The sequence below is a fragment of the Corvus hawaiiensis genome, chromosome 1 (genome assembly GCF_020740725.1).
Source record: "Corvus hawaiiensis isolate bCorHaw1 chromosome 1, bCorHaw1.pri.cur, whole genome shotgun sequence".
In the NCBI taxonomy this organism is placed as follows: domain Eukaryota; kingdom Metazoa; phylum Chordata; class Aves; order Passeriformes; family Corvidae; genus Corvus; species Corvus hawaiiensis.
The window spans coordinates 33,890,722-33,911,094 of NC_063213.1; the positions used below are offsets into that span (position 1 = coordinate 33,890,722).

General features: G+C 38.6%; 1 protein-coding gene across 1 annotated transcript in view; it reads right to left on the reverse strand.

The window, feature by feature from the left end:
* Nucleotides 1-20,373, reverse strand: part of AVL9 (AVL9 cell migration associated) — a 41,617-nt gene that overhangs the window by 15,398 nt on the left and 5,846 nt on the right. Inside the window, exons 2-8 of the mRNA XM_048299380.1 lie at nucleotides 10,357-10,477; nucleotides 8,381-8,466; nucleotides 6,135-6,206; nucleotides 5,227-5,316; nucleotides 4,790-4,856; nucleotides 4,094-4,134; nucleotides 2,912-2,950 (exon numbers count right to left, since the gene is read on the reverse strand). Of these exons, the coding sequence (XP_048155337.1) occupies nucleotides 2,912-2,950; nucleotides 4,094-4,134; nucleotides 4,790-4,856; nucleotides 5,227-5,316; nucleotides 6,135-6,206; nucleotides 8,381-8,466; nucleotides 10,357-10,477 (516 nt within the window). The remainder of the gene's footprint in view (nucleotides 1-2,911; nucleotides 2,951-4,093; nucleotides 4,135-4,789; nucleotides 4,857-5,226; nucleotides 5,317-6,134; nucleotides 6,207-8,380; nucleotides 8,467-10,356; nucleotides 10,478-20,373) is intronic.

The window sequence follows — 20,373 nt, forward strand, 5'->3', positions numbered from 1 at the left end:
TGAAAAACAGGATAAATGTTGCATGCATTTATTATAATAATATTCTTATGTAACAAAAAAGATCTTTGGAAACAGAAGACATGACTGATACTAACTTTGGTAAAGCACTTAAGGCATAACATGGGAAAACAGAATCTCCTTAATTAAATCAGAGAGACTGGAATCAGTAAATTAGTTAGGAATTCAAAAGGGGGTGTCAAAGGCTAGCAATGAAAGAAGAAACAGAAGCCAGACTGAATATTACTATAGGAATTTCTTCAAAATAGGCCTTCAGGGAAAAAGGAAAAAAAAAAAAACCAAACAAAACCAGAACAACCCAAACCCAAAAAATTCCCACAAAAGTAAACTTGTTTAAAAATGCCATTTTTACATCCTTAATCAGCACAATACCAGTAATACAGAATCATCTGACTTTATGACTTTGCAGTCCAGTTTAATAGGTGTATGATGAAATTAAAAGTCCAAGTTTGTGGACTTAGTCTTAATAAGAGACTTCTGCTGTAAGAAAGAAAGACACTTTAGAAGAGACTGATGAATAATAACTCACGTCCCACTAGTATTTGCCAGTCTACAAGCTAGTGAATTGATAGAACCAAGAGAAAAACCTACACAGCCTTAACACAGGCCAAATGATGTTTAATGGTACCCCAGCTAAAAACAGACTATGTATATTATCCTGAACATATCAAAAAGAAAAATTGTACAAGATAGGTAAATTCAAATTGCAACAACCACTGAAAAAGCACGATGAGAAGAACAAGAAGCTCATCTGTGGAAAGAGTTTTGGCTGACTCCAATGGGAATAAAAATTCTAACTTTAAGGATGCTGCTTTATAATGTATGCATGAAAAATGTATGATATAATAGCAATGAACTGCAACAGAAAGCCTATGATACTCCCACAGGTTTCAATTCTCAGACACCATGCATTCTCAGCCAAGCTTATTTTTAAGCCTACAGAAATAATTAAGTCTATAAAGAAGTACTTTGTTTTAAAGGAATCTATTCCAGTCTAGGTTTTTGTTTGAGTACGCCACTTACTTACGGCAAATACTTTTCTATATTTGTTTCATCAGGTCCCTCTGCCATCTTTCTGTCTATAAGGATGCACGGTTCCTTATCCCTCCCAATCCCACTACATGGCCCACAGCATTTACATCAGCAAACAGGGTGGTCCTGGCAGCAGAAAGTGAAATGATCACCATCTGGAAGTAGTCTTCCAGCCTAATAACAGCTGAGAGGTGAAAAAAATTCTTCTAGCCTGTGGAAAAACATCAACCAAATTGCTACAGATTAAAGGAAATTAGTCTGTGGCATTTTTCAGATCAAGGAAAATTGGCATTACTAGTGGCTTCTTGCATATTATATTTAAGGTCTTTGAACATACAGATTCCCACAGTTATTCTGAAACCATAACATCTGCCAGAAAACAGGCAGTGCCTGAAAACCAAAACTTTCTTTTGAAATTGCAAGTGTTGTCTTCCTGTCAGAGCTTAGGGAAAAACAGACACAAAGCAACCTGCAGGTTTGTTCCATAAGCATTCAGTTATTTTCAAAACAATTTTGTATGTTTGAGTGATGTGAACACACTCGGGAAACCTCTCTCCTCTCTTCCTGTGCACTTGTGTCTCGTGGTTTGAGCAGTTTCAGAAAAGAACTGTAGCTCAGTGAAGTACTTTCTTTGTATATGTCCAAATGCTGAACTGATGTTGTGACTCCTACTGTGCCATAATTGTATTTTCTCAAGTATACCTTTTGCATACCCTTTAATATACTCATCTTCAGCATATACCTCTTTAATGCAGAAACTGCATTTATTCTTATCAACAAATATTGAGAAGTGTCAAGGTATATCTGACTAACAGAATTAAGTGACAACTGCTAAAGCTTCAGAGAAGCTGCTACATCTGTTTTGAAATGGAATAGCATATTTACTGCCTCACAAAAGATATCTAGGTCTCAGATATAGACTTAAAAAAACACCTCCAAAACTCTTTTGATAACTTATAGATTAAATCCTACTGACTTTCCAGCTGCAGCTAACAGGAAATTCTAACATGCCTTCTCAGCACAGTGAAGAAGATGGGTTTTAACACAGCAGGTTCACTGAAGAAAAAGCAGCATTTGGGAAACTGAAACAAAACTTTAAACAACATTTTTAAACAAACCAAAACAAAATCCCTGCATAAATGTGTCTGGCAGCTGATACACAGTCATTTCACTCAAAGTTCTAGTTCTAGGGCATTAATATGAACACAGAAGCAAACAAATGTCTCAGTTTCACATCTGCTTTCACATTTTGCATATTACACTTAAATTACTAAAATAGCATTGCTTCTGAGGCAGTAAGATAGCCCAAAGCAAGCACTGAGCCTAGAATTCAGCAGTTATTACCAATTTATAACCTGAGTTCAGCCTGACCTAACAGATCCAGCTCTCTTCACTGTCTCCTGCAGGTGTCCATATAATTCAGGTGTGAAGGACACTTCTAGCATTTGTTTCCTTTGATGTGTCCATTTAAAGACTCAACCAGAAGTTCTCCTTACTGAATCTCCGTAAAGCTGTATGTGCCCTTTTAGGTACCCACATTTCCTATCAGTTCCTCCACACAGGTACCTATCTGCATGATGTGTATCCTGTCCTGTATTTTACAGTAGGTTAAGTTTCTCTGGTTGCATTTCATCACATTTTACTTACTCTGGCTGGGATAGCAACTAAAAAAGCAAAATGTGGACAGAAGTGGAGACAAATTTATAGGTCAACACACAGTAGTTTCTTTTAGCCTAATAACCCAATTTATATATTGATGCAAAGTTGTTGATATGAATGCAGATGCTTCTATTTTATGTATGAAAAAAATTTAACAGTTGTATCTCATTTAAACTACCTGCCTCAGCTTACAAAATGTTACCTTTTTCTCTAGAAGAATCAATTTAAAAAGGATCAAGACCTGAAAAAAACACAAAAAGAAAAATTATGGTGAGTGAACCGGTGCCATTTTTCAAAAACACTGCGCAAGTATAATCTCTTGTTCAAGGTTTTATGTTAATCACTGTATAACTATCAAATGGCCAAATGCATTTGACCAGTTAAAACCAGTGTTCCAACATCCTTTCTCCACCTCAGTACGCATTTAAAAAAAGCATGAGATGCAAACAAACCCCAAAAAACAACCAAAACCTCCACAAACAAGAGCTGTGTAATTTGAATCATACGTAGCTTAGCAGAAAGAACATGTTGTGCAATTCCAGAATTTTAAAAAACAGTAAACTGCATAAACATAGAAGAGTTCCTCCACAGAATTACTGAAAAAATCCAGCAAAATTACAAGAGTAGTATTCACCTCACCTAATTTTAGGCACCTAGAGAAGAAGCATCTAGATCAGAAGTGGCTGTCCAGACCCTACACTCAAGGAAAAACACAGATGCTCCTGGGGCATGATTGGCAGACATCTGAAGTTAAACAAACATGAGTCCTACTCCAAAAATCTACTGAGCAGGTACAAATACACCATGAAATTCAGATTCTTAAAGTTGTTTCCTTGATGCATCTGAGTTAATAAAAGATTCTAAATGCTATTTGTACTTTAGCTATAAGATACACACTCAATTTCAACAGAAATAAGGAAAAGAAGGAGAGGTCCAAGTCCCCTCAGGTTCTATGATGGCAGAAGCTACAAAATTTACAAAACACGAGGAAGTTGTGTCCAAGTTGTGTCTTTACAGACTTTAGCAATAGTCTTTTATCACATTCATCAAATGAGAAACAGGACATAGAAACAATAATCATAAATATCATAAATGAGATAGCATTTGCACTTTGGGACAGGAGTAAAAAATGTCACACAAACCTAGAAATCCTCAAGAATCCCTCAGACTAACAAAACTCATCAGCCTGGAATGTGCTTTCACTGAAGTTATGCAGGTGGAATTGGAGGGAAAAATCAGGAGGCTGTAAGCAGCAGTACTTAGGAAACAGTCTTCTTACTCGTAGCTCAGGTATGTCAAGATATGTTTATTTTTACGTTCCTCACAAAGCATTTTACTCCACAAAATAGTGCAGTCCTTTCTATAGCTAGTAGAGAATGCCTACCTTGTGTCTAAAATGGAGAACAAGATCCCGAGGAGACAGACCTGAGACACCAAAAAGAGAGCAATTATTACAGTTCAACAGTTCATAGGGATACTAACTCACTTCTTGTCACCATTTTTCAGCATGAGGGAGATACCCATTATGGATTCTGTGTGAACCTGGTTATTTCAATAGCAGAATTCATACAAAATCTTTTCTTTTTTTTCAGTAGAAGCAAGAATTCATCTACAATAGATATAATAACAACATGAATAGTTGTGCTCTGAGTTAACTCCCATTGGCTGCCACACAGCATTAGGGAAACACTGAAGTAAATACTACACTGTGCATCCAGAAAACACGGGGAAGAGTCAGAACTGGGTGGTGAGATAGCCTAAATAACAGGTAGATGCAAGCTTGAATAATTTGATGGTGTGGGGTGCTCAATCTAAAAATTAAGACGGTATTGTTTACCAAAAGCAGATAAACAGCTGCTAGTCAGACTCTTAGGTCAAGGAGAAGTATGGCTTTCAACCTGCAACTAACTCCTATTATGAAAGCAACACTACATTTTACATTCATTTAAATTCATTAATAAAGAAATGCAGACCTCTGGCGCTTAATCTATTAATGCACATAAGCAAATTAGCTCAGGAGAGGCATGTGTTGTTTAGTGTAACATCATCTCTGCTGCTTTGTAGAAAACAAGTCACTTACCAAGATAAACTTGTGACCCTTCTAACGAAGTACTGCCCAAAGAACTATTCATATGATCATAAAGTTCCTGTGAAAGTTAGAACAAAGGCAAAAAAAAAAAACCCAGGAGGTGTTAATGGCACATGGTAACACAAAACCCAGCATAAATAAAATTCTCTTATTCAAGGATTTCAACGGCTTATTCTAGAAAGAAAGCAGAATTTTACTAATGGAATCAACAGAGATACAGGCTGACAATCACACTCATATCTCGTTACAAATCAGAAAGTTGACTCTCTGTCAGGTTAGGGTAGTACATTTAGTTCATGTTAAAGTATTACAGGAGCTGAATAACTGAATGACTTATGCAAAATGAATATTTGAGCACTAAATTAAAACACTGACGTTTGTGGCCCTACACTGAAAGCTGTTCTGTGTGGATTTTACTGCGAAGTTACCTTTAGAATTGAAATTTGTGAGAAGTCCTTTTCTTCAAAATATGCATGTGTGATGAGTTGCAGCTTTGCCTGAAGTAACCCATACAAAGGCTTGGAAGAAAAACAAACACAAAAGCAAGTGAATAAAAATATTTAGTCACTCATTTTGAACTTTAATCTTCTTCCATGCTTATCCTGAAATATTGACACTTTATTATACATGTAGTTCGTGGATGAGCAGTCCTCAGTGGCTAACTCCCAGCATCTTTCTCCTGTGCTCATTTTAAATGATGATAATTTCATTTTCTTTCCATTTGCATGTATCATACTCTCACTGGACATCTTTCTGGAAAAGTAGTTTCCTGCTTAAACACTGCTCATGAAGCTCCAGTAATACTTCTTTCTTCAGCTTTAAGCACAAAAAGAGTTTCTGTTCCCTGCCTGGTGACCAGCAGCTTTTGCTGAATAGGTAGAAATAAATGGTATCTCTTCAAAACAAGAATATACTGCATGTGTGGCTATCAGAAAACCTCCCTCACAGCTGAAGTAGTAGTAGCCACTCTCTCCAGCTACTATGCTAGATGATCTTTGAGGCCGCTTCCAACCCCACCCCCTCTATGATTATACTAGCCAAACTCCTCAATTCTACCACATGAAATTGAGTTAGTAGCATTCAAGAAGGATCAAAAGTGCAAACAGGTATCCTCATCCATGACAACAGGCAGACACTTTTCCAATTACAAGCAGATACCACAATTCAAGGCAGCTCACTCAAATGCCAAGCCTTCAAATTCAATTTTACTTCAGTATTTTGTTACTCTTCAATGGCTAAGAGAGATGTTTGAAGCCAAATGTTCCAAATAAGAATATGGAAGAACAATTGTTAAGGTTACCTGAAAGTGTTTTGGAAGTTAAACAAACATTCTTACCAGCTGACTGAGAACACAGACACTTTTCTGTACAGTTTCTCGGGTGATGTCTGCTTGCCGTACTTTTAATGCCTAAGAAACAGAAGTATTACAATATTTTTACCCAAACAAAATTTCAAAAAGAATACTTTCCCACATATACTATTGCCACATACTACCCCCTATTTAAACAAAATCCTAAAACTGGCTATCTTTAATGGTGGAATATCCAAACCATGCAACAGTATGCTCTTACGTTTTCAGAGGGGATAGGCTGCGAAGGAGAGGCATGGGTGTCATCCCCTGTGTTAAGGAATGGCTAGATTGTGAAGAGCTGCCTCTGAGGAACAGCCACAAACAGGTTGAGAGTTTGTGGGTAAAAATCAAGAACACCTGGCTGGTGTCTACTACAAGCTGCCTGATCACGGGGAGCCTGATGACAAGGTCTTCCTGCTTCAGCTACAGGAAGCATAGTGCTCGCAAGGTCTCATCCTAATAGAGGAATGCAACCACATGGATGTTGTCTAGGAAAGCAATGAGACTGTGGATGCCCCATCCCTGGCAGCTTCCAAGACTAAGCTGGATGGGGCTTTGAGAAACCTGGTCTAGTGGGTAGCATCCTGCCCATGGCAGGGAGTTGGAACTAGATGATCTTTAAGGTCCCTTCCAACACAAACCATTCTATGACGATTCTAAGATTCTACCCAGCAAAAAGAATCGTAACACTGACAGGTCAGAGCTGTATTCTCATCTCATTGTGTCCAGCAAAGATCCAAATACAGCTGTGATGATTGGCAAGAACTGTTTAAAAGACACTAGCGTGAGAAAAAGGCAACAACCTGGAAAATGAAACGGCATTTTAACTCAGGGGAATGTACGGGAGAGAAACCACAATGCACCACTTGCTCTACTCTAACATCATCTGTGAAAATCGACCAGACTAAAAAGTCTCTGCCTAGAAATTGTTTCATACCCAAGCATCTTTTTCGAGCCACCTACAAAATAAAAGCTAATCCACAAAATAAGCTACATTCTCAGCCAGAACAAATGGTCCCAGCACTTACCAGCAAACCTAGAAATGGTGAGGGCAGAATACAGACAAATGATTGACTTAACTGTACAAAACAGAAAATGTATGGACTGCAGCCCACACATCAAAAAGGACAGATGGAGAGGGTGCTAGAGCTGTCATATGAAACACATTGGGTTTTATTCTATTTGTTCCAAAGAGTTCATTTTAAACATCTACTCATCTTAATTGGTTACTAAAAAGCATAAACTGGAATCAAGAGCACAATAAAGCCAAGTTATTGCATAGTTAAATACAGCAAGACTCTAAATCACAGAATACAGTGAAGGTTGGTGCAAAAATAACGAGTCAATGAAAACCAACATGGAATTTAGTTCAAAAGAAATGGAATTAAAAACTGCATGTGTAAATTTTCTCCTAGAGCAAAAACAGGAACTTGACATATAATCAAGATGTAATTAACACAGAAACAGAGTACATAAACGAGTCATATACTCAGAGGGTGTAAATTAAAACTCAAACCCACATGACATTCCAGATTCTTGGCAATTCACTGAAAAAAGCAGTAATCTTAAAAGAACTTTGTAATAATTTCTCAATTCTAAGTGCACAGATCATACCACCATTACTATTTTTCGAAACATGGGATGATTTTAGTAGATCAAGTACTTAATTTCCTCAGTGTGATCAGGTGCATACTGTGTCTCTCCTCAGTTTTTCAGCTTTACTGCTAAAGTTTGGTATTGCTAAGCAGCTACCGTGAATGGGAAGATTCCAGCCTACTCTGCAAGTGTACTTTTGGCACAGGAAGTAGGGGAAGAGAAACATCCCTACACTTGCATGGTTAGATCCCAGGAAGTACTCAAATTCCCCGTGGGGAGAAATGTCAACTTTTTCAATCAAAAAGCCTACTTCCTGGAAACTTAACTTTTCCACCTGACAGACTGTCAATTGAATTTTGCTCCTTGGTGCTGATGGCTGGAGTGGTCTCGAGAAACAAAACGTATTTTTCAATTGCCTTGAACATTTCAAAAGATCACAATATACCTGCTGATGTAAGAGAAAGAATAGTTCTCAGGTTCTGGGGTTACATACTCCAGAATTCATTTTCACAGACTTTTAACCTAAGACAATCATTTTGCCTGTTGGTATAATGCAAGCCACCGAATTTCAGGTTTGTTAATGCATCAAGACTATTATTTCATTAATATAATTAATTCACAACTCGAAAAGTTACCTTTGCTTCAATCTGCCGATAGCAAGAGACACCATACACTGTGGTTCGACCCCCACATCTCGGTGGCAAATGGAAAAACACGGTATCTAGAAAAAAAGAAGAGACTATTTCATAAGTCACTAACAAGAGTTCAGTATATTTATCCTCAGCATCACTTACTTATAAAAGGTTTACTGCTGGAAGTACTGGCACACACCTATTTTCTAAAATATAAAAAAAAAAAGGACAGAAAAAAGAAAAAGTCATCTATAAAGTTATGTCTGGACCCAAATTAGTTTTCACACTGCAAGATAATTTGTGGAAGAATCTCCAGCTGTGCAGGTCAGCTTCACGTTTAGTCAGACCAAGCCAAAATACTTTTCAGAAGCAGCTATTGACAGCAGAGAAGCACCACTGAAACCTACAGGCATGCTGCTTTCCCAATTCAGCACAAAGGAGAAAAGGCAAGGCACTGTGAGTCAGTGTGTACAATTGGGAGCATGATGCCATTAAGAAGGCAGACACTATCAAGATAGGAAAAAAACCCCAAACACCAAGGAGGATACACACAGTTGAAGGCTTAGAGTAGCTGCTACCACTGCCAAGGTAGATACTACCACCACCAGCACTATACTAACAAGAAGAATTTGTGAAACGTAGTCTCAGAGAAAATACTCTCTCTGTGCAAGTGCAAAATGGAAATGAAAAGTATCTATAAAAGAGGAGAAGAGAAAGACTTTTATGGCTTGAGATATACACACACCTGCTACTACTTTAAAAAGTTGCTAAATCCCAAGTAAACAGTTGTCCTCTCCTTTTAAAACGTGTGAAATCTTTTTTGAAACCAACCATTAATTTTTTGTTTGCTTCATAGTAAGAAAGTGAAGAGGAGAGGCAATCCCATATGTATTATGACCAACAGAGAGGGGGACTTTTTATAAAAAAGCTTACTCCCTTGATCAAGTTTATATTCTGGTGATGACCAAGCATTTTAGAGAGCCTGTAAGATGATTTCCTGTACCAAGTCATCCTCTTTGCACAAATGCAACTATCCACAGGAATCAGTTTAGAACTCAAAAACCAGGTATCTAACAAAGTTATAGTAAATGAAATACAATTATTATCAGAAAATCTATTTGCCTGGTTCAAGTTCATGTGTATTCTTGCCTACAAAACACAAGGATATGTATTTCCACTTTGCTGCCAAAGCTCTTTTTTTTCTTACCAAAAAAAAAAACCATTTATATTCTTCTAGTACAGCAATAAAAATGCTCAGAGTTGAATATTAACGGGAATGGTACTGAGACAAGAGAGAGAAGGGAAATGCAGCTGTATGTGATTTTCCTAGCTTTGAATGTAGCCTACTTCTTGTAATGTATTTAACCATGCAGAAATTCAGCAAAAATCGTGACCCAGAGCAGACACACACTTACTGCTGATAGGAAAGGGATTATTTTGATGAACTTTCTTTGTTTCCAAATGAGATCTTTGAAAACTAGACAATAAGGAAGCTAAGGATATCAAGTTAAAAAAAAAAAAAGTGCAGGGAACTTGCTGGTGACTGTATGGCAAATGGATATTTCTATCTTTATTCTGCTGACAAATACACCTTTAAAGCTCATGCCATTATACTGACATGGCTTTCCATGACTTGTAGGTCTTTTAAGAATCTCTTAATTACTGGAGGAGAGCTTTTTCACCCTTCAAAGAACTTCTGAAAAGCCAGCAGCTTTGCTTTGTGCTAGAACTATGCAAAATTGATATGCAACCCTTAAGTTTTTATTGACATCGGAATTCTTGATACAGGAGGTACATCTTTATGATCTACTTTCACCTAAACTCTGAAGGAACATATCCTTGCCAATGTATTTTCCAACTTAAACAAAAAGTGCAAGAAGTCTAATAGTAAAAAGAATCATTGGTCAGCTGTTCAGATATCAGGTTTTTTCTTTGGATTGCAGTAGAAGTACACACAACTTTTCTCTCTCATTTCTTACCTTCCTGATAGTTGTGAGCGCCATCTGGTAAGGCAAGAAATGGCAAGTACTTCCATTCTTCTGGTAAACTGTGGCTGTCATGTCCTTCTCCAGGTTTTAGCGGAGGATAGGAAAATTCAACCTAAACAAACAAATGAAAACGAAGGGGAGACAAAGAGAGAATACATTACAGTTACCAAACAAGCAAGCCTCTGTAATTCAGCCTAGCACTTTTTCCTACCAATGTTGTGGAAAAAAAGTGGTTTTCTTCCAACTAGCATTCCTTGTCTCTTCCTTCAGTGCATCCACAGACTGACTCGTGTGGTTTAACTGACAGGCCCTGGGCAGATTTGGCTTCTACAGTCTAATTCCTTTTCCTCAAGAGAAATGAAAAAGATCCTCAAGCAGAAAACAGCACCCAAGAGCTGAATACCTTCACCCCTGTGTCCTCAGAGCCAACAGCACATTGCCACACCTGCAACGTCAGCAGGGGTCATTGTTGAGGCACACATATCCTGAAATTAGATTTGACTTCTGAGCCCTTCAAGCGCTCGTGACTAGGTAATGCTAACACATGCAGGCCCCTCTTTTACCCTACAAGACGTTGAATCATCTCAGAAACTATACCAACAGCAAAACACTGCTTTATATATTTTTATGTCCCTGCTTGCAACATGTTCTACACAATGGCCCAAAGTATCTCCTTTTCCTTTCACTAAGAAATCCTGCTTTTCAATTTTGCCTGTCATTTATTTGCCATTTACCCCTTTTTCCTAGAAATAGGGACAACCTTTCCATTCCTTGCACTGCACTACACATCTACCACAGATCCCCACAATCAGATTTACATCTTTACAGTGCAATCTTCTTTACCTATGGAGATCCCTCTGGGTTTCCAGCCACTTTCACCAACTCTTTTCCAGATGGCATTTCTTAATTTACTGAACAAAATCTAAACACAAATTTTTCAGTAACAGAAACTGTTTACTGATGGTGCAACTTCTCTCCAAGGATATTTAGTTAGTGAGCATAACTAGTGAGCTGAAAAAATGTATGTACACATGGAAAATAAAAAGCATGATAAAGCAAGCATACAGATAATCCTAGCATTTGATGGATACTGAAATAAAATAGTAATAATAATACTAACAACAAAAGAAAAAACCTGTGAAAGATGAGAGTACCAAGGAAAAGTGAAATTCTTCACCTTAACACACGATGTCACTGTCTACAACTGCTGCCAACTTGAGAAAAAGGCACAAAGGACAAGAAAACACCACGGGAAACCAGCCTCGCTACCTGCTGTATCAATTTCAAGTTTTCTTATTCCTTGTTATGGTGGGTTGACCCTGGCTGGACACCAGGAGCCAACCAAGGCTGCTCTATCACTTCCCTAGTCACCTGGGTAAAGGAGAGAAAATATAATGAAAGGCTCATGGGTCAAGATAAGGGCAGGGAGGGATCACTCACCAGTTACTGTCATGGGCAAAACAGACTTGACTTGGGGAAATTAACTTTATACCAATAAAAGAGAGTAAGATAATAAGAAGTAAACCCAAATCTTGAAAACACCTTCTCCCCACCCTGGGGTGGGTTAATTTCTTCCTGGACTTAACTTTATACCTGATTCTCTACCTCTTTCCCCAGAAATGCAGAGGGATGGGAACAGTTCATGATCAGTTCATCACATGTTGTCTCTCCCTCCTCAGAGGGAGGATTCCTTCCTCTGCTCCAGTGTGGGGACCTTCCCCCAGCAGACTGCTCCATGAACTTCTCCAACATGAGTCCTTCCCACAGGCTGCCATTCTTCATGAACTGCTCCAGTGTGGGTCCCTTCCACAGAGTGCAGTCCTTCAGAAACAGATTCCAGCACAGGTCCCCTGTGGGGTCACAAGCCCTGCCAGGAGATGGCTCCAGCACAGGCTTCCCACAGGGCCACAGCTTCCCTCAGGCTTCCACCTGCTCTGGCATGGGGGTGTCTATAGGTGGATCTCTGCTCCACCACAGACTTCCATGGGCTGCAGGGGGACCGCCTTGCCTCACTGTGGTCTTCATGACAGGCTGCAGGGGAATCTCTGCTCCAGTGCCTGGGGCATCTCCAGCCCTTCCTTCTTCACTGGCCTTGGTGTCTGCAGGGCTGTTTCTCTTACATGCTCTCACTCCTCTCTTCTCTGGCTGCAATTTGCTTCTCTGTGATAACTTTCCTTCTTAAATACATGATCCCAGAGGTGCTACCACCACCCAATGGGCATTGACCAGCCCTGGGTCTGTCCCGGAGCCAGCTGGCATTAGCTCTGTCAGACATGGGGGAAGCTTCTGGCAGCTTCTCAGAGAAGCCACCCCTGTAATCCCCTGTAACTATTAGGAATCCATCAAGTACTTTAAACAAAATATGCCACTAAGCAAAAAAGAAGAGCATCTGACTTCCAAATGAGAGACAAACATTGGAATTAGCATTCATACAAAGAGCAGAGAAACTGTCTGCCATTTAGTACACACATACATCCTGAGAATTCCCTGCTATCCTTTTCAAGTCACAGATAAGAAAATTAAAATGGTAGAAGTTTCATGTAAATGTCTGCAATATCATACCTTTTGCTACTGTTCAGATTCAAATTGGCTGGCTGAAAACACTGTTTACAGAATTATTACTGGAATCTTGCAGGAGTAACTTCAGCAACAAATATAGCACAGTTCCTAAGTTTAAAACATAGATAGTCAAGGAGCACCTACACTTATGTCCTGACTCAGGTATTTTATTTCACTGCACAGCCAACAGAGTGGGATCAGATTCACCCTCTGAAGGAGCTTCTTTCTACCAAATACAGAAGAAACCCTGAGTTCCTTAGATTCCAGCAAATACCTTCAAAGCATCATTCCTGACAGGGAAATTAAGGATTTAAGACATCATTGTTTCCAAGCACCTTCAGAATTACAATTGTATTTTGTACTCCAGCCAAATAATGAATTAGGAGACAAATTTAAAGGAAAGAAGGGTAAGATGAGTCAAGCTACATGAAAAACACATATTCACTAAGGAACACTCCTTTTTAAAGTCCAGAATAAAGCCCAGAAATCTGGCTTCTGTGTTCTTTTGACAGTGTGAAATTTGCTGAAGAACTACTTTGTTCTAGCTCACAATATGCTGTCAGCTGCTATCAGATAATCCCAACAACAGGGACTTCTGCTGGCTCTGAATGTTCCAATTTCAATAAATGGGACAGGCATTAATGACACCAATGACAATCTTGTTTTCTATTAGTCGTCTTCTTTCAAAAATTTGTTTTAATATAAATTTCTGTACTCATGTGTGTGTATAAGAGAGAAGATCACAAAATAAATCAGAAGACATAATAAATCAGAAGATCACAGATAAATCAAAACTAAAACTGCTTAAGTGGCCATAAATAATCTATTTTACAGATATACTTTATGATAGACCTGACTTACATTACGACATCCTATTGTTCCTCCTCCTCCCCAAGAGGATTCATTTAGGAAGTATCCTGGTTTCTAAGGAGGAATCACATTCATGTAGTTTAATAGAACTGCTGCTGGTCAAAGTACCAAAAGGGTGGAAGTAACAGAGAAACAGGAAAAAGGACAATCCAACAGCCAGAAAAGCATGCAATGCCCTGGATGACTTCCTCCCATCCCTCCTCCAACTTAACAGTTCCCAGCAATGAGAAAGTTTGACTTTTTGATATTAAATAAGCAGTCACTGCAGGTGGGATTCATGTCAGCTGACTGTGTCAAAAAGCAAGATGTCCGAGGCAGTTTTCCTAAGCGTTCTGCATAGTCAGAGAAAACAGACACACCTGCAGAGGATGATTCATCTGATCTGTTTCTTTTCACCACCTCTGAAGAGAGCTAGCTCTAAGCCTAACTTGTAGATGACTGACTTAACACAGATGAAACTCACCCTAACTGTTCCCCACCCTCTAGATGTTCTGTTTCATTTCTCCAGCTTAATTTGCAGACTTGCATCAATTGCAGTTAGGAATCCTTTGTACGGAAAGAGACCATTATTTCAAAACCAAAGTATTATAAGAATATTGAGCAGCCTTAAAAAAATGGCTAAAACCTCACGGTTCTTGCAAATTATGAAACTGAGCAGTGCACATGGATAAAGGTGGTAATAATGGGGTAAATAGAATCTCAGTTCTATCACTTCTGAATTTTCAAACAACTGGAGTCTCAGCAAAAACCTCTTCCCAGCCTGGATGTGCAAACTACAGTGTACTGCTCCTAGGGAGGGCAACTTAAAAAGTTGTTTTCTTATCATTTTCCACCTTAAAACCAAAACAAGCCATGACAGGGGGAAGAGATGGGACTACTGAAGAGACCTGTCTCACATCTCCTTTTCACCCTCTTCACAGAATGAAGAAAGAGGAGCTCATTTTTAACTTAAATATAATGGCTTTTTATGTAAATCCATCCATATATGCATGTACATGCATAAACATGTACTTAAATGTCCCTGTATGTCATTAATATATGTATCATTACAAAAATGCCCACAAATATGAGAAATAAAATCTTTTCATAAAGCTCAGTAGTCAACAGGAACAAAGAAATACACACATTTTCAGAGCTGAGTGAAAATTTTACAGGTTCCTGTCTCCTCAGTTGAATTAAAGAAGATTCCTCAACAAAATGAAATTAAAATTCAAAGCTGAACTCCTGGGAGACTTCAAAATAAACTACATAAAACATGAATTAGTATCTCCATGTATTTCTTACTCTTTCAAATGTCAGGGATATTCATTCCAGCTGGAAATACTGCTCATGCCTGTCAAGGGGTTTTGATGGCAATGCTTTTTTCCTGTTCAGACTGTCATGTTCTGCAAGCAATAGGTCCTGAGGGATTTCAGAATTAAAAACAATACAGAATATTGTCTTGAGATTTAAGGGAGAAATTATTAACTGTGCTCTTCACTACACAAAATACTTCAACTCTTGTGAGTTATCAAGTTAAAATATATTTTAAAAAAACTACTTAAACAGAAGTACAACTGAATTTCTGGAACTAACATTTTTGATTTTTCTGGGATTCTGCAGCAATAACTAACCTTTAATATGCAATTTGTATCAAATCTAACAGTAAGGATGCAAAGCACCAATGAATACACAATTCTAGTTGTGGGGGAAAAAAAATCCAGGCAATCTGTTTTTGTTCCTTGTCTTTAAAGGCACTTCCTAGCCAGAATAAATTTACTACACATTCATTAAGTCACAGTAAGAAAACATAAGAGCAGGCAAGGAAAAATGCGTTTCAGTTCCTACATCTAAAAATTAACATGATAGTTTTTCTTTAAGAAAAATGCATTGATAGTATCTTCTACTAAATTACAAGTACACAATCAGAAGAGAGGATAAAAAAGGACACTGATAAAAGAGGGATTTCCAAATGTACGTGCATGTCCACCTAAACTATCGCACTCGGACATTAGACAGGTAGTTGGCATTAATTTTACACTCAGGTAAGGTTGTTCTCCTTATCTGTGAAAAGTGCTTAATTGTTAATCAAAGTAAGATCCTCAGTGAACACTAAACAGTGATAATTTAAAATGTGCTGGCAAGTTAGTATAACTTTCCCATCCTTCCCTTGCTTCCCACTTCATCTACTATCACGTTTGAATTACAGTCACAATATAAACTCTCCTCTTTAGTGTAACAGGTATTTTGTAAGATTTCTCTTCAGATTAGATATGAGAAAACATCTGGAGCTGAGGAAGTTTTTTGCATTGGTACAACAGAGACATTATTTAATCTCAAAAAAAATCTCAAATATTTAGAGTGAGTATTATGTTAAAGACCAAGGATGCTTTCAGGAAGTTACAGAATCTAATTTATAGGAAGCAAACCCTAAACAATTGCTTTGATGATCTCTCCCATTGCTTCTACTGCGACAAATAGGTAGGATAACAGCTTGAAATGAAGAAAAGGAGATCAGCAAAACCCACTAATTACATTTCTGTTTAGAAAATCTTTTCCCTTCATAAATCATTACAACACATATAATTTCAAGGATACCAATCCTTCCTCTCTAAGAAAGAAAGGCAGAAATATGCTAAACAGAGTATAACTAAGCAGCAGCAATCAAAAAAAAACCCCAGCAGATGAAAATTAAACCTAAAACTTGATACCTCTTTACAAATAAGTCAGTATTTGTTCTTCACTCAATGTAGGGATTTCTAAGATCAGTTTTCCTGATTTAATAATCCTAGCATAGCCAGACCCAGAGAAGACCAGCACACTAATGACCTTATTTGAATCACCATAACAACAGCAGCACACAGCCAAATGAAAATCTAAGACCAGTTTGTCTTTCAGCACTAAGAACAATTTATTATTCAAATAACAATTGAACATAAATGACAAACTTTCCCCTTTTTTGCATGGCAGAACCAACAGATCAGGATCTGCAAGCTGAAGAGCCCACATGCACAACAATAATGCCTATGCAGTAATATAATGACCTCTAACAGCAGAGTTTTAAATATATATTATACATTTATATAAATACGAATATTTGTAACAACTATGTATAAATGCATACAAAAATATATATGAAGAATACATATGATACATACGTATATAAATATATTTTTAAATATACTATATACGCAAATAGCAACAGCAAAATAAATCCCTGTATTACAAGGAGGCAGAGCGTAGTTGTTTCTATCCTTTCAGCTCCTGAAACTGGTACTTCCTCACATTCCCATATTGCTAAAGCCATAAAGTAGCCACTTACACAAGTTCTAAGGCACCATTTATATGCACAGTATCAACATTCAAGTTTGCTTCAAAAACACTATGTTAATAAAGTTCTGACTCTTACTGAGGCCCTTAAAAGATAAAATAACCTGAAACACAAAGATATTTGCTTTCAAAGTCATGCTAGCATGCATTCTAGACACTCTTTCCCATTATTTAACACTTTATTTTTATTGTTATAGAGTTCAAGCCCTACATAACTCCTGTGCTTTGGAACTTTGGCTCTTACCAGTCTCTTTGAAGAAAGTAAACAACAAAAAAACCCCCCACGCTCCTCCCAGAAAAGGAACTTAATACTACTGCAACCATTCCAGCCAAGGGGACTTGCTAGGGAATTCCGTGCCGTCAAGACAAGATTCGTACCATTACAGAAGGCAAGTTAGAATTCATATAGGAAGAATTCTGGCAAGAGAGAGCAGTTGCCCGCATTAAACAAGCGAGGGCACCCGAATCTCCACCCCTAACAGAGATGTCTGTCCAACGCAGCAGCCAGTGCAGACTGCCGTCAGCAGCAGCCAATTGTTCACCCACAGATCAGCTCTTAATGTCCATCTTGGTGCCCGTGGGCTCTTAATGAGCACACCCAGCTACAAGGACTGGCATTTCCCCTCTCCAGGGACAGCACCCAGACCTCACAGGTGAGACTCAGCCTTTCCCCAGCTCCGCTCCACGCCCGGCTTCCCCATAGGAAGGAGCCGGCAACAAGTTGACAAATGATACACTGAATCCACCTTCCCCTGGGAAAATGGAGGACCAGGACAGCAGGCACGCTTCTAAGCACTTTTACTCATCGATCTAGAAATAGCCATGGTGTGTCATTCATCCAGCATCTACTGCTGAACCAACGCGGTCCAAGCGAGCCATCACTCGGTCTTATGAGCCAACAAGCACTCAGAGTCTTAGCCTCGGGACATATGATGGGCCCAGAACTGCTCTTAGTGAATTTGCCCCTCCCTTACAAGTTTCAACATCAGAATTACTCCTGAGAGCCAGCAAATCTGGCTCACTACTACATATGAGGCTGAGAAGCTGCACAAACACAGTAAGATTATGAAGTACAGAACACGCTCTGCTCTCAGTAACCCCAAGGAAGCCGGCAGGAAGCCCCGTGTCCTGCCCCCCAGCATGCTGGGGCAGGCAAGGAACTTCCTTTCACATCCTGTGCCCACAGCTTTCTTTGCTGTTAGAAACAGCATGAAACAGCAGGCTGCCTAGGTGTATTAATTCAGCACCTCATACAAGCTATGAGATGGATTACCAAAATTAAGCACAGATGACCAAGTAAGGCAATATTAGGACAGGGAACACAAAGTTGAGTCTTGCAAGTTTCAATTTACTCCAGCTGGAGTGACCTCTGTTCAGTGATTTTACAGCTTTGAACCTCCCTCTACTCTATATGTATGCAAATTATGTTGCCAGGAGCCCGAGTCATTATTTGAACACATTCTGAAACAGGTAAATGAAAGGTGCAACGGAAGTACAGAAATACATGTTTTATTGATTTAGCATTCATTCATTTATTCAAGAGAAAGGCCAAGATTCCTGGCACAGGATATTTAAATAACTACTCAGATGTTATGACACATACAAAGAACAGACAAATCATAAGATGAAAGCTAACTATGATGACCATGGGAAGCATTACATAACTGCAAATGGATATTTAGGGACCTTCTCTCAACTTGCACATCAGGGCAACTATGGAAAAAATATCCAGTATGGAATCCTTCCTTCAGTATGGAATACTTTACTTCCCGGGCAGGACTTCACAGAAGTGACTGCAAGATTATCGAAGTACGGGGCTCTTTGAAAAACTAAACAAAGAAACAAACAACTCAACCATACCCCGAAGTTTTTCTTGAACAATGAGCACTAAATACAATGTAAGTGGATTAAACAGACATGCAGAAAATGGAACTCATCATTAACTCTACATAAGAGATCAGAATCTGCAGTATTGTTTACAGAAGTACATGTGTACTCAGCAATTCATTGTGTATTTAAAATTACTAGCACCCCATGCCAATTAGAGTAGCCTTACAAATAAAAGCTAAAAGCTTCTTTAAAAGTTACAACCTGTTGAGCATAAAATCCACATATTTTAGACAAAAGACTAATCTTTCATACTTGATGTATGCTATGATTAACTTTATTAGAAGATTTCATGCTCATAATAGTCCTTTAAAGTGCTTTAATATTATTCAAGCAGGGAACAAAACCAAAGGAACTGTGCTAATGTTTACAGGTTATCATCAACAGAAACAAAGCACTTCAGCTTGATTCCAGTCTAGTTCCTTTTCAACTTATTTTTATTACTGTTGTTCCATTAACAAGATCTTGTTCAATCACTAGATGAGCTTACCTATTGCATAATACCTGCCTACTGTGCTCCCCCAAAACAAAGACACAAGGAATTTAAAGACAACAAAGCATACACTTCACTCGCATGTTTAAGAGCATCAAGCACATCTAAGAGGATCACAGCAACTACAGGAATGACAAAGATCAAGAAGGGAAAAAAGTAATTCTCCAGTAAAGCAGAATCTTAGAAGAAAGGCAGCAAACAAAACAGGGACTAAGACAGGTTGGAAGTGTTCCCCTGAAACTTCTCACCCATGGAATCTATGGAAGAGAACAACTTCAATATTTCCCTCTTGAAAAAACGTTCTGCAATCAAGAAACCTGGAAACGTAGGCAGTTCTCAAGAGCTGATAAAAAGTGCAGGCTGACCTTGCTCATTCCTTAGACATCTAATTCTGCAAAATCAAGCCTAAGTTGTCAACATTTCTGCTGAAAGACACCTGCTTCCTATGCACAAGTAAAACAGGCCATGTGCACAGACTGCTCAGGCCATGTCAGGTGCTGATTTCTGCAGATCACAACAAGCACCATCTTCCAGAGTTCCAGTATTTGAAGCCCTCAAATGATGAAGATCACATACACAATTCAGGAAGGGAAGAATTAAAGGGCATTCTTCCCTCTCAAAGACTGTATTCAGGCCCTTCTCTTAAACTGGTTATCAGCCATTTCACTCCTGATCTTAGGTTTCCTTTTCACGCCAGAAAGAAAACCCCTGGTCAGGCAAAAGAGGGGGATTGGTCTTCAAGCACAGTCCACACAAAAACAGTCTCACACAGACAAGCACTCAGACTCTACTGTGAGAAAGCAGGCATCACATTTACATTATAAAGTTCACTACCTTGGAGATCCTTATGGCAAACTTTGGGATTCCATGGAAATATGTCTTTTGGTATT